This window comes from Myotis myotis, unplaced genomic scaffold, assembly GCF_014108235.1.
Source record: "Myotis myotis isolate mMyoMyo1 unplaced genomic scaffold, mMyoMyo1.p scaffold_m19_p_4, whole genome shotgun sequence".
Taxonomy (NCBI): domain Eukaryota; kingdom Metazoa; phylum Chordata; class Mammalia; order Chiroptera; family Vespertilionidae; genus Myotis; species Myotis myotis.
Genome location: NW_023416346.1, coordinates 6,564,262 through 6,576,336, shown reverse-complemented (window position 1 = coordinate 6,576,336; position 12,075 = coordinate 6,564,262). Strand labels below are relative to the sequence as shown.

The window sequence follows — 12,075 nt, the reverse complement described above, 5'->3', positions numbered from 1 at the left end:
CTTCCAGGGACCCAGCCCCCTCCCCTGCCTGTGCTGCCTTCTCTCCCAGGCCTGGCTGTGGCTGCTTCTCCTCCTGCAGCCGCTGCTGCTACTGCTGCTGCCCAGCGCACACCACCAGCCCCTCGGGGTGTGGTTTCCCCAGACCAGCCCCCAATAGTGGGACGCAGCCCTATCTTGGCTTCCCTCATCAGCCTCCTGCAAGGCCTAGCAGCCCCCCTTCCTGGAGACACACCCAACTCCCTTTCAACATCCCACTCCAATTTCCAACCCATTTGGGGGAGAACCCCCTTTTCTTCTCTTTTTCAATCCTCTGGGTCTGTGTCCAACTTCCTTCCAATTGAGCCCAGCCCCTTGGGGTTCCCCGGGCCCCTTTCCTGTCCCTGGAACTCCTGAGAGTGGAGCAGGCTTTCTCAGTCCCCCAAGATACCCCTCTCCCCCAGACACCCCTCAGCCTCTGAAAAATAACCTCGCCCTTTCTCTACCCTGTTAGATACCCCACTCCCTTCTCCAGCTCCACTAGGAGCCCCACCTCTCCTTCCTTCCCCAAACTCCTGTAGAATGTAGACACCCCCCTCAGGCTATTCTTGGCAGCTCTAGCACTCCCAAGACACCTCTCAGCCTCTTTACAACCTCCTGGCTCTATAGACATCCCTCAGGTGCACCAACCCCGTTCCTAGATCCAAGAAGGGATTTCAACCCCCTTATCTTTTCCCAGAAGTCTTCAGGGTGTGGACCACCCTCCTCACCTTTCTTACCACCACCCCCTAGCCTAGAACTCCCCTCCAGACCCTGATCTCAGCCTCTTCAAACACTTCTGGTCCTATTTCTACCCCCCAGAATGCCCCAATCCCCTCTCCAACGCAGCTAAAGAGGTCTAGCCCCTTCTTCCATCAGATCTGAGTGTAGACAGCTCCCGTGTTTCTTGCCCCCACTAGATACCCTCAGATATCTCAGGCACACGCCGACCCCTCTAGAATCATCCCAGTCTCTAAACGCTCCCTCAGATCTTCTCTGTCCCTCCAGACGTCCCTTCTCTGCTCCTTTCTATGTCCCCTAGCCCCTTCTCAGTCCCTCAAGACATCTGGTCCCTCCCAGGCCCTCTAAATGCCCTCCAAGCCCCTGCCCCTGTCTCTAGTTCTTCCTCCAGTTTCCTCTTGGCCTCTCTAGACATCCCCAGTTTCGTTGTGTGAGTGGCCCCGGGCCCCTCCAAGCCCCCACCATCCTGGAGACAGCCACATTCTCCTAAAGGCCAGCCCCCCAAGTCTCCAAGGGCCTGGGGTGCGGCAGGATGGCGGCAGGTGTGGCCACGTGGCTGCCCTTCGCGCGGGCGGCTGCGGTGGGCTGGCTGCCCCTGGCCCAGCAGCCCCTGCCCCCGGCGCCAGGGGTGAAGGCCTCTCGAGGGGATGAGGTTCTGGTGGTGAACGTGAGCGGACGGCGCTTTGAGACCTGGAAGAACACGCTGGACCGCTACCCGGACACCCTGCTGGGCAGTTCAGAGAAGGAGTTCTTCTACGATGCTGACTCGGGCGAGTACTTCTTCGATCGCGATCCGGACATGTTCCGGCACGTGCTCAACTTCTACCGCACCGGCCGCCTGCACTGCCCGCGGCAGGAGTGCATCCAGGCCTTCGATGAAGAGCTGGCCTTCTACGGCCTGGTGCCTGAGCTCGTTGGCGACTGCTGCCTGGAGGAGTACCGGGACCGGAAGAAGGAGAACGCGGAGCGCCTGGCGGAGGATGAGGAGGCCGAGCAGGCCGCCGAAGGGCCAGCCTTGCGGGCCGGCAGCTCCCTGCGCCAGAGGCTCTGGCGAGCCTTCGAGAACCCACACACTAGCACCGCGGCCCTCGTGTTCTACTACGTGACCGGCTTCTTCATCGCCGTGTCAGTCATCGCCAATGTGGTCGAGACCATCCCCTGCCGAGGCCCCACCCGGCCGTCCCCCCCCAAGGAGCATTCGTGTGGGGAACGCTTCCCTACGGCCTTTTTCTGCATGGACACGGCCTGCGTGCTCATTTTCACGGGTGAATACCTCCTGCGGCTCTTTGCCGCCCCCAGCCGCTGCCGCTTCCTGCGGAGTGTAATGAGCCTCATAGACGTGGTGGCCATCCTGCCCTATTACATCGGCCTTTTCGTGCCCAAGAACGAGGACGTGTCTGGCGCCTTTGTCACCCTTCGCGTGTTCCGGGTGTTCCGCATCTTCAAGTTTTCCCGGCACTCGCAGGGCTTGCGAATTTTGGGCTACACACTCAAGAGCTGTGCTTCTGAGCTGGGCTTCCTCCTCTTTTCCCTCACCATGGCCATCATCATCTTCGCCACTGTCATGTTTTATGCTGAGAAGGGCACAAAGAAGACTAACTTTACTAGCATCCCCGCAGCCTTCTGGTATACCATTGTCACCATGACCACACTTGGGTGAGTGCAGACCCTGTGTTGGGAGCTGCCCGATTAGTCAGTTACACTCACCTTTTCTGTAAAAGAAGGTTAGGTAAATGATCTGTTTGAGCTTCAGTTTGCTCGTCTGTAGAAACTGAGGGAGTTGGACTCATCTTCAAATCCCACCCAGCTTTGACAATGACTTGGGTTCAAGGATTGTCTTAGCTGTATTCTTTCTGTTGACCTTGTGTTCTCTGGGCCTGTTTCCCCTCTGTAACAGGAGAAGATGATCCCTTTTGAGGGGCTTTACGGACATCGTGGTTGTGAAAGTTTCTGGTACAGGGATAAATAGGTATTGGTTTTGTATCACCCCTTTTTCCACCTTGAGGACCACAAACTCCCAAACCTCTACAAGCATAGTGTGGGACACTACCTCTGTGGCTCTCCAGAATAAGATATTTTCAGCATCATTTTTTTTACTGACAATCCTTGAAAGAAAATAGTTGGGCTAAAAACATCAAATGGAAACACAAAACTCATGTTGTTCTTGAAGACACTGTCTAGGGCAGAGACTGTGAGCCTGTCCTAATTTCTGTCACCGGGATTAGGTATATACAGTATCTGTTGAAGGGATGGATTGAGCTTGCTCAGGGATTTAATAGAGGTATAGAAAAGTTGATTTGAGGTTTCTAAAATGTAGAAATTAATTCTGGTTGGAGGTTCAGGATTAGGTCAACAAACAAATAATGAGCCTTGAAAATGGATTGGAACTGAGTATTTTGATGCCTTTTACCCTGTTTAGTCTTTTTGGGGTTTTTTTTACCCTATTTAGTCTTCACAACAACCCTGGGTGGGTAGAGAGCTGCCCACGTCTCCTAGTTGAGGATACAGTCTGAGTTGACACATCACAGAGCCAGAAATGCCCAAGTTGGAGAGACTTGTAAATAAGTCAAAATAAAATAAACAAATGAGTCAAAATAAAGAAATAAGGAAGAGTCATGAGGGGTGGGGCACAGCTTGAGCAAAGGCTTAGAGGCTTAAGACTGCAGAGGCTGCACTTTTGTGGAGGGAGGCTGATTGGTCCTGTGGTTAGGACAAAAGGATGCTGTGTGATCTTGAGCAAGTCAGTTATGGGACCTCCCTGACTTTGGTTTGCACTCCCTCTGTGAGACAAGGTGGTAATATTGGCTCTGCTCCATCTCCATGGGTAGGGGATGGCATGGGGAAACATGTGAGGACAGTTTTGGGGTTTCCCTGGGGGAACAGGAAGGGGTCCTACCTAGAGAAGGTAAGACAGATTTAAGCAAAACCACCAGAGCATTGCTGCAGGGATTCAGAGCCCTTTAGCTGGCTGGTAGTGGTGGAACTCTCTCCGTGAGGCCATGTTTACTGCCTATAACTTCCTCCTTCTCCCCCATGCTGGGTATTAATAGATTTCCAGCTGATTCAGATGCCTGCACAGCTAGCATGGGGGCAGCAGATGGTAGGGGCTGAGGCCCCATTTTCATTTGACCCCCACTGGTGGCCAGAAAGGTCATCCCTCATATTTTGCAGAGCAAGAAACTAAAGGCTCAGAGAGTTGGAGTGCCTGGCCAAGGTCACAGAATGAGTTGGAATGAATGGGATGCAGTGGGGGACTGAGGGGGTGGATGGGAACTTTTCTTGACCTTGACTTACCTCCTCTGGCCCCAGATATGGAGACATGGTGCCCAGTACCATTGCTGGCAAGATTTTCGGATCCATCTGCTCACTCAGTGGTGTCCTGGTCATCGCTCTGCCTGTGCCAGTCATTGTTTCTAACTTCAGCCGCATCTACCACCAGAACCAGCGTGCTGATAAGCGCCGAGCACAGCAGGTGGATGCACCTTCCATCTCCTATTCCCCCCACCCCAAGCCAGTCAATCACCTCTTGTGTTTACCCACCTGACTCTTTCTCTCCTCTCTGTAGAAGGTGCGCTTAGCAAGGATCCGGTTGGCAAAGAGTGGCACCACCAATGCCTTCCTGCAGTACAAGCAGAACAGGGGCCTTGAGGTGAGTAGGTCACAGATTGGGGTTGGTCATGATCAGTGATGGGAGGAGGAAGGTGCTGACCTCATTTGTCTGCTCCATCCACTCCAGGACAGCGGCAGTGGGGAGGAACAGGCCCTGTGTGTCAGGAACCGTTCTGCTTTTGAGAAACAACATCACCACTTGCTGCACTGTCTAGAGAAGACAACGGTGAGGCCTAAGGAGAAGTGGCATGGCAGAATGAAGGGGATCTCTCTGCCACCAAGCCAGCTCCCCCCTGTGGACTTGGAGGCTCACTACTAATTGTGGAAATCATGCAGGGCTTCCTAGAAGAGGCCTGATAGAGCTGAGCCTTGAAGGGTGGGCAAGGGAAGGAAAGAGGAAGCAACTTCCAGAAAGGAGGGAAGGGCATAAGCAGAGGCCTGGTGGTGGCGGCAGCTCCTATGTGGTGCCTTGTGACCGTGCCTCCCTTCTTCCCACAGTGCCATGAGTTCACAGATGAGCTAACCTTCAACGAGGCCCTGGGTGCGGTCTCGCTGGGTGGCCGCACCAGCCGCAGCACCTCCGTGTCCTCCCAGCCAGTGGGGCCTGGCAGCCTGTTATCCTCTTGCTGCCCCCGTAGGGCCAAGCGCCGTGCCATCCGCCTTGCCAACTCCACTGCCTCGGTCAGCCGTGGAAGCATGCAGGAGCTGGACACTCTGGCGGGGCTGCGGAGGAGCCCTGTCCCTCAGAGGTAAGAAACCCCCACCCCCTGGCCATCCCTGAGGAAGCTCAGAGCTTAGACCAGAGGGTTTGAGATTTCATGACTTCAGGCCTAGCAAGTCAAGCTCAAACCCAAACTCCTCCATGCTGGGAACTTGGGCTTATCTTGTCTGGAACTCCTTGTCCTTCATTCATTCTCTTGTCATTTATTGAGCACCTACTATATGCCAGGCAGAGCTTTAGGCACTTTGGAGTTCACTTCAGGCAGAAATCCCTGACCTTCTGGAACTTATATTCTAGTGGGACGTGACTGTTAATAAACAAATACACAGATGACGCAGTGTGTTAAGTGCCAAGGAGAAAAATAAATCAGGAATGCGGGACAGAGAGAGTAGAACAGGGTATGGTGTAGTTTTAACCGTGTGGTTAGGGAAAGCTTTCCTGAGGTGATATCTGAGCCAAGACCTGAAGGAGGTGAAGGGGTGAGTCATGTGATATCTAGAGGAAGAGCTTTTCAGGCAGAGAAAACAGCCTGTGCAAAGACCACCGAGGCAGGACTAGGTCTGTGTCTCTAATAAGGAACCAGAAAACTACTGTGAGTAGAGTGGAGTGAGGGAGTGAGGGAGTGGTGGGAGGTAAAATCAGAAAGGAACAGGGGCCAGATTATGTAGCTCTCTTACTGTGCACTATTGTGAAGACTTAGGATTGTAAGGAGTCTATCATAATAGATGTTTTGTGTCTGTATGCCCATTGTGTTCCAGGCACTATTCCAGTGATGGCGAACCTATGACATGCGTGTCAGAGGTGGCACGCGAACTCATTTTTTCGGTTGATTTTTCTTTGTTAAATGGCATGTAAATATATAAAATAAATATCAAAAATATAAGTCTTTGTGTTACTATGGTTGCAAATATCAAAAAATTTCTATATGTGACACGGCACCAGAGTTAAGCTAGGGTTTTTCAAAATGCTGACACACCGAGCTCAAAAGGTTCGCCATCACTGCACTATTCTGAGCACTTTGTATCATTTATTATCTCAATTAATGTTCACAAGAACCCTGTGAGGTAGGAATACAACAGGTTCTTGAATAAAATCATTTTGTTCAATGTCGTTTTATTTTCTTGTCTTTGTTCTTTATAAATTGCCATTTACATTCAGTATTATTTGTATTAGTTTCAGGTATACAGCATAGTGGTTAGACAATCATACTTTATAAAATGTTCCCACCAATATTTCCAGTACCCACCTGGCCCCATACATAGTTATTAGAATATTATTGACTATATTCCCTATGCTGTATTTTCATCCCCATGACTATTTTGTAACTACCAATCTGTACTTCTCAATCCCTTCACCTTTCTTCACCCAGTCCCCCAGCTCCCCTGCCCTCTGGCAACCACCAGTCTGTTCTCTGTATCTCTGAGTCTGTTTCAGTTTTGTTTGTTCACGTATATTATTCTTTAGAGTCCACATATAAGTGAAATCATATGGTATTTGTCTTTTTTGTTGTTGTTGTTGTTAATACTCATCTGAGGATATTTTTCCATTGATTTTTAGAGAGTGGAAGGGACGGGGAGAGACAGAGAGAGAAACATTGATGTGAGAGAGACATCGATTGGTTGCCTCCCCCATGTGCCCTGACCAGGGCCGGGGATGGAGCCTGCAAGCTAGGTATGTGCCCTTGACCAGAATCAAACCCAGGACCTTTCAGTCCATGGGCTGACACTCTATCCACTGAGCAAAACTGGCTAGGGCTGGTATTTGTCTTTCCCTGTCTGATTTATTTTACTTAGCATAATTCCCTCTAGGTCCATCCATGCTGTCACAGATGGTAAGATTCCACCCTTTTTTAATGACTGAGTAATATTCACAATACCATTTTGTTATAACATTGGTGAAATAACTAGAAACTTAACCCTTGTTTTTAGTTAATTAGCCTGTGGTAAAATTTGGTGTACATCATTTTACTTAAAGTTACAGAACTTATTAACGATATTAAGTGAGGACTTACTGTATTATTATTCCCATGCTTCGCATGAGAGAAAAGAGAGGTTTACAGTAGTAAAATTGGGATCCGGATTCAAACCCAGGACTGCCTAACTTCAGAGCCCTCACAGTGATTGGGGGTGCAGGAGAACCATTTAGCACAGTGCCAGGGATACAGTAGATGCTCAATAAATGTCATGATTGCTGTAGCAAGTATTAAGATGACTTTTTAAGAACCTTCTGTCTTCCCACCCTTATCCACAGCCGCTCAAGCCTCAATGCCAAGCTCCACGACAACCTTGACCTGAACTGTGACAGCCGGGACTTTGTGGCTGCCATCATCAGTATCCCTACCCCTCCTGCCAACACCCCAGATGAGAGCCAACCTTCCTCCCCTGGTGGCGGTGGCGGGGCCAGCAGCACCCTCAGGAACTCTAGCCTGGGTACCCCTTGCCTCCTCCCTGAGACTGTGAAGATCTCTTCCCTGTGAGGGTTAGGCCCACCCATCCAGAAGGCCCTCTTGATTCTTGGGGACTCCTTTCCAAAGCCATATTTTTGGGGATACAGACAGGGGCAGGCCTGGGAAAACCCTTCTGCCCCCCACCCCCTATTGAAAACTATGCAATGGAGTTTCATGGAATGGCCTACCTTGTGGGGAATGTAGCCAGGGAATGGGACACCTCCCCACCCCAGACAGATTTCCTGGTGGGAGCTGAATTGCTAGGCTTCCTCAGGCCCCAGCACACTGGGACCAGACCCTCCCCTCAGCTGGCCTCCTGCATGCTCCTCCCCTTGGGTCCTCAGGCTCCCACCTGACATCTGAGCTCTAGCCTGAGAAGAGGTGAGACTTCCTCTTCTCTCTGTCAGGGGGCTGTGGAGGTTTGGGGATTCAGGGAAGAGAACCATTACCTCTTATCTGGCCTCTAAGAGAGGTCCCCACCCTCCACTAGGCCCAACAACACCTAAATTCCAAAGCTTGGAATGCAACCACAGGCTTCATGGGCTGTGGCCTCAGCAGTGACCTTCTACCCCCAGGCCTTGCCTCGGGGGTCAGGCTGCCTCTCCCAACACACATGGATAGCACAAACACTACCCCCCTTCTCTGGCTGCTGGAAATGGGTCCTTGCAACTCCATCCTCTGCTGGGCCCCCAGCAAACTCTAGCAATAGCAGCTGCTGCTGTGACATTATGCAAAGCCTCTGCCCAGTTTGCTGCATTTACATCTGCCCTAATCAGAGGGGCCACCTCTAACACTCCTCCTTCTCTCCCCTCTGGTTTGCTTCTTTCCTGGGTTGGGCCGGAGTCTGGACTGGCTGAGATAAGCACCTGGCAACCAACAGGGGTTGGGCTGGGTTTGGAGATCATGAGCTGATTCCTTGTACTTGGGCAGGAGTCCAGAAGCGCCAGGGGCTGAGGCCTGGGTTGTTCTTGAACTCTGAGAGTTGGAGAAGGCAGGAGGAACTTCTCTCCTCCTCCCCACAATACCTTTTCACATATTCCTCTCTCTTCTCCCTCTTGGGTCACCTTCCGGAACTCTGTGTTTGCTCTCAGGCTGATTATCTGGCATCATCTCAGGTTCCCTGTCCCCGTGGAGCTGGTGGCTGACAATGATGTAGTTTTCATCAGTCAATAAAACCTGAGAGGAGAGATGAGATTGAACACCTCCTGGCTCAGTGGCTTTGGGGGCTGGGGAGGGCTTGGGGAGTTAAAAGTACTCTGATTTAAATTCCTTTCAACTAGTAGAAGGGCTAGTGTGGGTGAAGGTATGGGAGGTAGACGGCTGGCGATGTGATCTGAAAGATGAGGATCTAGGAGAAATGAAAAAGCAGAGCTTGAAGAGTTGACTCTCTAGCCAGTGAGGCAGGCTAGGAGGTCCTGAGACATGCCTCCTTGGACATCATCTGCTCCAGCTTCCTCACTCACAGATGAGGAAACTGAGACCCAGAGCAGCACATGCTTGGTTTGGGGGAGACTTAAACCCTGGTTTCCTGACAGAAAACGGCTCTGAATTGAACCCTGATGAAAAGCATCTCTCAGTGTGGCAAATCCCCCTTCCTTGTGGATGGATGTCCCTACATTTTCTCTTCTGGGCTACTGGGTAGATTAGGCTAGTGTGTGACTGAGCTCTGTGGAGTACTGAGAAGACAGACCCTGGATTCAGGTCAACCTGAATTCCAATCCCTGGGAAAGAGAATGACGTACCTTTTCTTACCCCAGGCTGCTAATCTGTGAAACAGAGATAATCATTTCTTTTGTTTACCAAATATTTATTAACTGGGTATCATGTGCTAGCCCTAGAGCAGTGATGGCGAACCTGTGACATTCCTGTCAGAGGTGACATGCAAACTCATTTTTTTGGTTGATTTTTCTTTGTTAAATGGCATTTAAATATATAAAATAAATATCAAAAATATAAATCTTTGTTTTACTATGGTTGCAAATATCAAAAAATTTCTATATGTGACACGGCACCAGAGTTAAGTTAGGGTTTTTCAAAATGCTGACACGCCGAGCTCAAAAGGTTTGCCATCACTGCCCTAGGCGTACAGAAATGGGCAAAGTAGACATCATTTCTGTTCTACAGAGGCGAACGTGGAAGGCAACTAAGCAATTACAATATAGTGCAGGGGAACTAAGATCTATAGATTACAGAAGCATGTAGAGAATCTAACCTGGCCAGCACAGGAAGAATGAGGGGCAGTTAGCCAGATGAAAGACAAAAGGGTAAAAATGTTTCAGGCAGAGGGAACAGCATGTGCAAAGGCCTGGAGGTTAGAGAGCGAGCTTGGGGCCTTTGGGGAACTCAAATTAGTTGATAGAGCTGGGAAAGAGAGTGTGAGGCTATGATGAGGGTGAGAATGTAGAGGTAAGCCAGATCACAAAAGGCCTTTGAAGCTAGGATACAGATTTTGGATTTCATCCTAAGGATAATGGGGACCTCTAAAGGCTTGCAAACAGAAAGTCATCATGAGGTTTGTGCTTCACAATGATCATTCTGGTTGTGGAGAGTGGATTCTAGAGAAACACTCCTGGAGGGAGGAAGAGCAGTGAGGAGGAGGCTTTTGTAGTGGTCAACACAACTGGCCCAGTAAACATGAGTCCTCTCCCATTAAGTGGTGCCCTGGCCAGGTAATGGCAGTAATAGTTGGACAGTCAAAATTTTTTAAGAGGTAGAATTGGTAGGGCTTGGGATTGACAGGCATCTGGAAGTTGAGGAAAAGGCAAGGCTGACTCCTAGGTTTCTGGTTTGGGCAAAGGCTGGAGGTGCCATACACTGTCAAAGGTAACATCAAAGCTGTTAGCACATAGTTTCAGGCACATAGTAAGTACCTGGTGATGACTAGCTACACTTTCATAAGTTCAGTTTTAGATGTGTGGTGCTAGACAAATATCCAGTAGGGAGTGGGATACGTGGGTCATGAAAAGACTCAATGTGATAATGTGCATAGGCATTAAGAGCAGTGCCCTGAACACAATAGGCCCAGTAAACTTGAATCCTCTCCCATTAAGTCTCATGAAAAGAAAACACAATAGTACATTTATTACTGACACCCTTCAGGGAAGACTTCAACTAGGGTTGGCATCTGAAGGAAGTTTAGATGGCACTCAGAAGAGCTTTTTGATGGTCTCTCTTTCAGTCAATCTATTGTATTAGTTGGCTCCTAAGACACAGCAAGCTCCCACCTCTCACAACAGCTTCTTGGTTTATGAGCTCAATGGAACCCCGCAACTACTCCCTGAGGTAGTATGGGCAGGCATTATCATTCCCATTTTGCACATAGGTAAATCTGAGACACAATGACTTGCTCAGGCTCCTACAGTTGGTAATGGGCCATCCGTGTCTGGAACTGAGGTCTTCCTGACTCCAAAGCCTGGGATCCTTTCCTGTGCACCATCATGCTAATTTATTGAGCACTTACTATGTGTCGGAACACTATCAGACCCTTTATGAGTCTGACCCTTAAATTAGAATCATCATTGCCATTTTATAGAGAAGCAGAAATTGAGCTTGGGTGGATGTTAAATGACTTGCCAGAGAGCACACAGACAAGAGAAGAGCTAGATTAGCTTGTAACTCTCCAGCTGCTCAGTAGCAGAGATTTTACCAACCCCATTGTGAGACGCTGGCTAGTGACAGAGATGGATACATAAAGTTATGCTCAAACCAGGTAAATTCAGTTTCAGAAACAAATAAATAAAAGGCAGCTATGCGGCGCCTGCGCACTAGCCACAGGGGCGGGGAGGTCAACGCGGGGGCGACAGTGTGGTAATGCCAAAGAAGGCGTGTCTGCTTCCCAAACACCGACATTCCCCACGGTGCATGTCTGTCCCCTGGTTGGCTTGTCGGCCCCGAGTGACGGCGCCTCTTAACCAATCACCGCAGTTGTCAGCCCTTTACACAGTGAAGCGCCGCCCGCCTATCCACGGGTGTGGATTTACAGGGGGGTGGGACCGGAACTGACGCTACAAGGGATTGCTAAGCTCCGGGAGTGTTGATATTTTCCTGTCAGTCCAACTGACAGCGGCCAAGTTGGAAGCCCTGGAAGGGAAGCGCTTTTGAAATTGTCGTGCGCGGGGCAGGTCAAGGTGTCCTGCCTGTCGCTGTACCGCCGCCTGCGAGTCAAAGCCTCAGGGAAAGAAGTCAAGAGCGGGACGGCGCGGACAGAAGAAAGGCCAAGAGCCGGGGCGCCGACTTTGAGTGAAATCTGAGACGGAGGGCACGGGAGGGCGATCGCTCACCTCTGATTGGCCCTTGGGCGTCAGCGAGGACCCACGCAGCCACTTCGATAGGTTGGTGCCCGCGATTGTTGTGGCGGCGGCGAGGATTTTGCCCACGTACTTCCGAGCCAGAGGCGGGGCTGTGCTCTGGCGCGCTTGCGCGGCGCCCCTGGACCCCACCCGGTAGTTCAAGAACCTGCGAGGGGGCGGGGCGAAGAGGTGCTTGTTTTGGTTCTGTCTCCCTGGAACTGGAAGGCCGGAAAGAGCGTAACAATCAACTTGCC

General features: G+C 50.6%; 1 protein-coding gene and 1 long non-coding RNA gene across 3 annotated transcripts; one reads left to right on the top strand and one right to left on the bottom strand.

Moving 5' to 3' along the window:
* The first annotated feature begins 1,253 nt into the window (after nucleotides 1-1,253).
* Nucleotides 1,254-8,563, top strand: KCND1 (potassium voltage-gated channel subfamily D member 1). Its single transcript, XM_036305941.1, has 6 exons — nucleotides 1,254-2,412; nucleotides 4,066-4,228; nucleotides 4,322-4,405; nucleotides 4,493-4,591; nucleotides 4,864-5,114; nucleotides 7,337-8,563. The coding sequence occupies exons 1-6, from the start codon at nucleotides 1,289-1,291 to the stop codon at nucleotides 7,560-7,562; spliced, it is 1,947 nt and encodes a 648-aa protein (XP_036161834.1). The 5' UTR covers nucleotides 1,254-1,288; the 3' UTR covers nucleotides 7,563-8,563.
* LOC118654565 lies at nucleotides 2,188-11,944 on the bottom strand. 2 transcript variants are annotated; one of them, XR_004967007.1, is made up of 8 exons: nucleotides 11,813-11,944; nucleotides 8,558-8,708; nucleotides 4,890-5,088; nucleotides 4,466-4,598; nucleotides 4,297-4,375; nucleotides 4,051-4,185; nucleotides 2,464-2,644; nucleotides 2,188-2,330 (listed from the first exon to the last, which is right to left on the bottom strand). It is a non-coding gene; the product is annotated as an uncharacterized LOC118654565 (long non-coding RNA). The 2 variants fall into 2 exon arrangements; XR_004967008.1 differs by lacking the exons at nucleotides 4,466-4,598; nucleotides 4,890-5,088.
* Nucleotides 11,945-12,075: the final 131 nt, after the last annotated feature.

Coding starts and splice junctions, on each gene's coding strand:
- KCND1 (XM_036305941.1), top strand. CDS start 1,289: ATGGCGGCAGGTGTGGCCACGTGGCTGCCCTTCGCGCGGGCGGCTGCG. Junction 2,413..4,065: donor GTCACCATGACCACACTTGG/GTGAGTGCAGAC, acceptor CTCTGGCCCCAG/ATATGGAGACATGGTGCCCA. Junction 4,229..4,321: donor ATAAGCGCCGAGCACAGCAG/GTGGATGCACCT, acceptor TCCTCTCTGTAG/AAGGTGCGCTTAGCAAGGAT.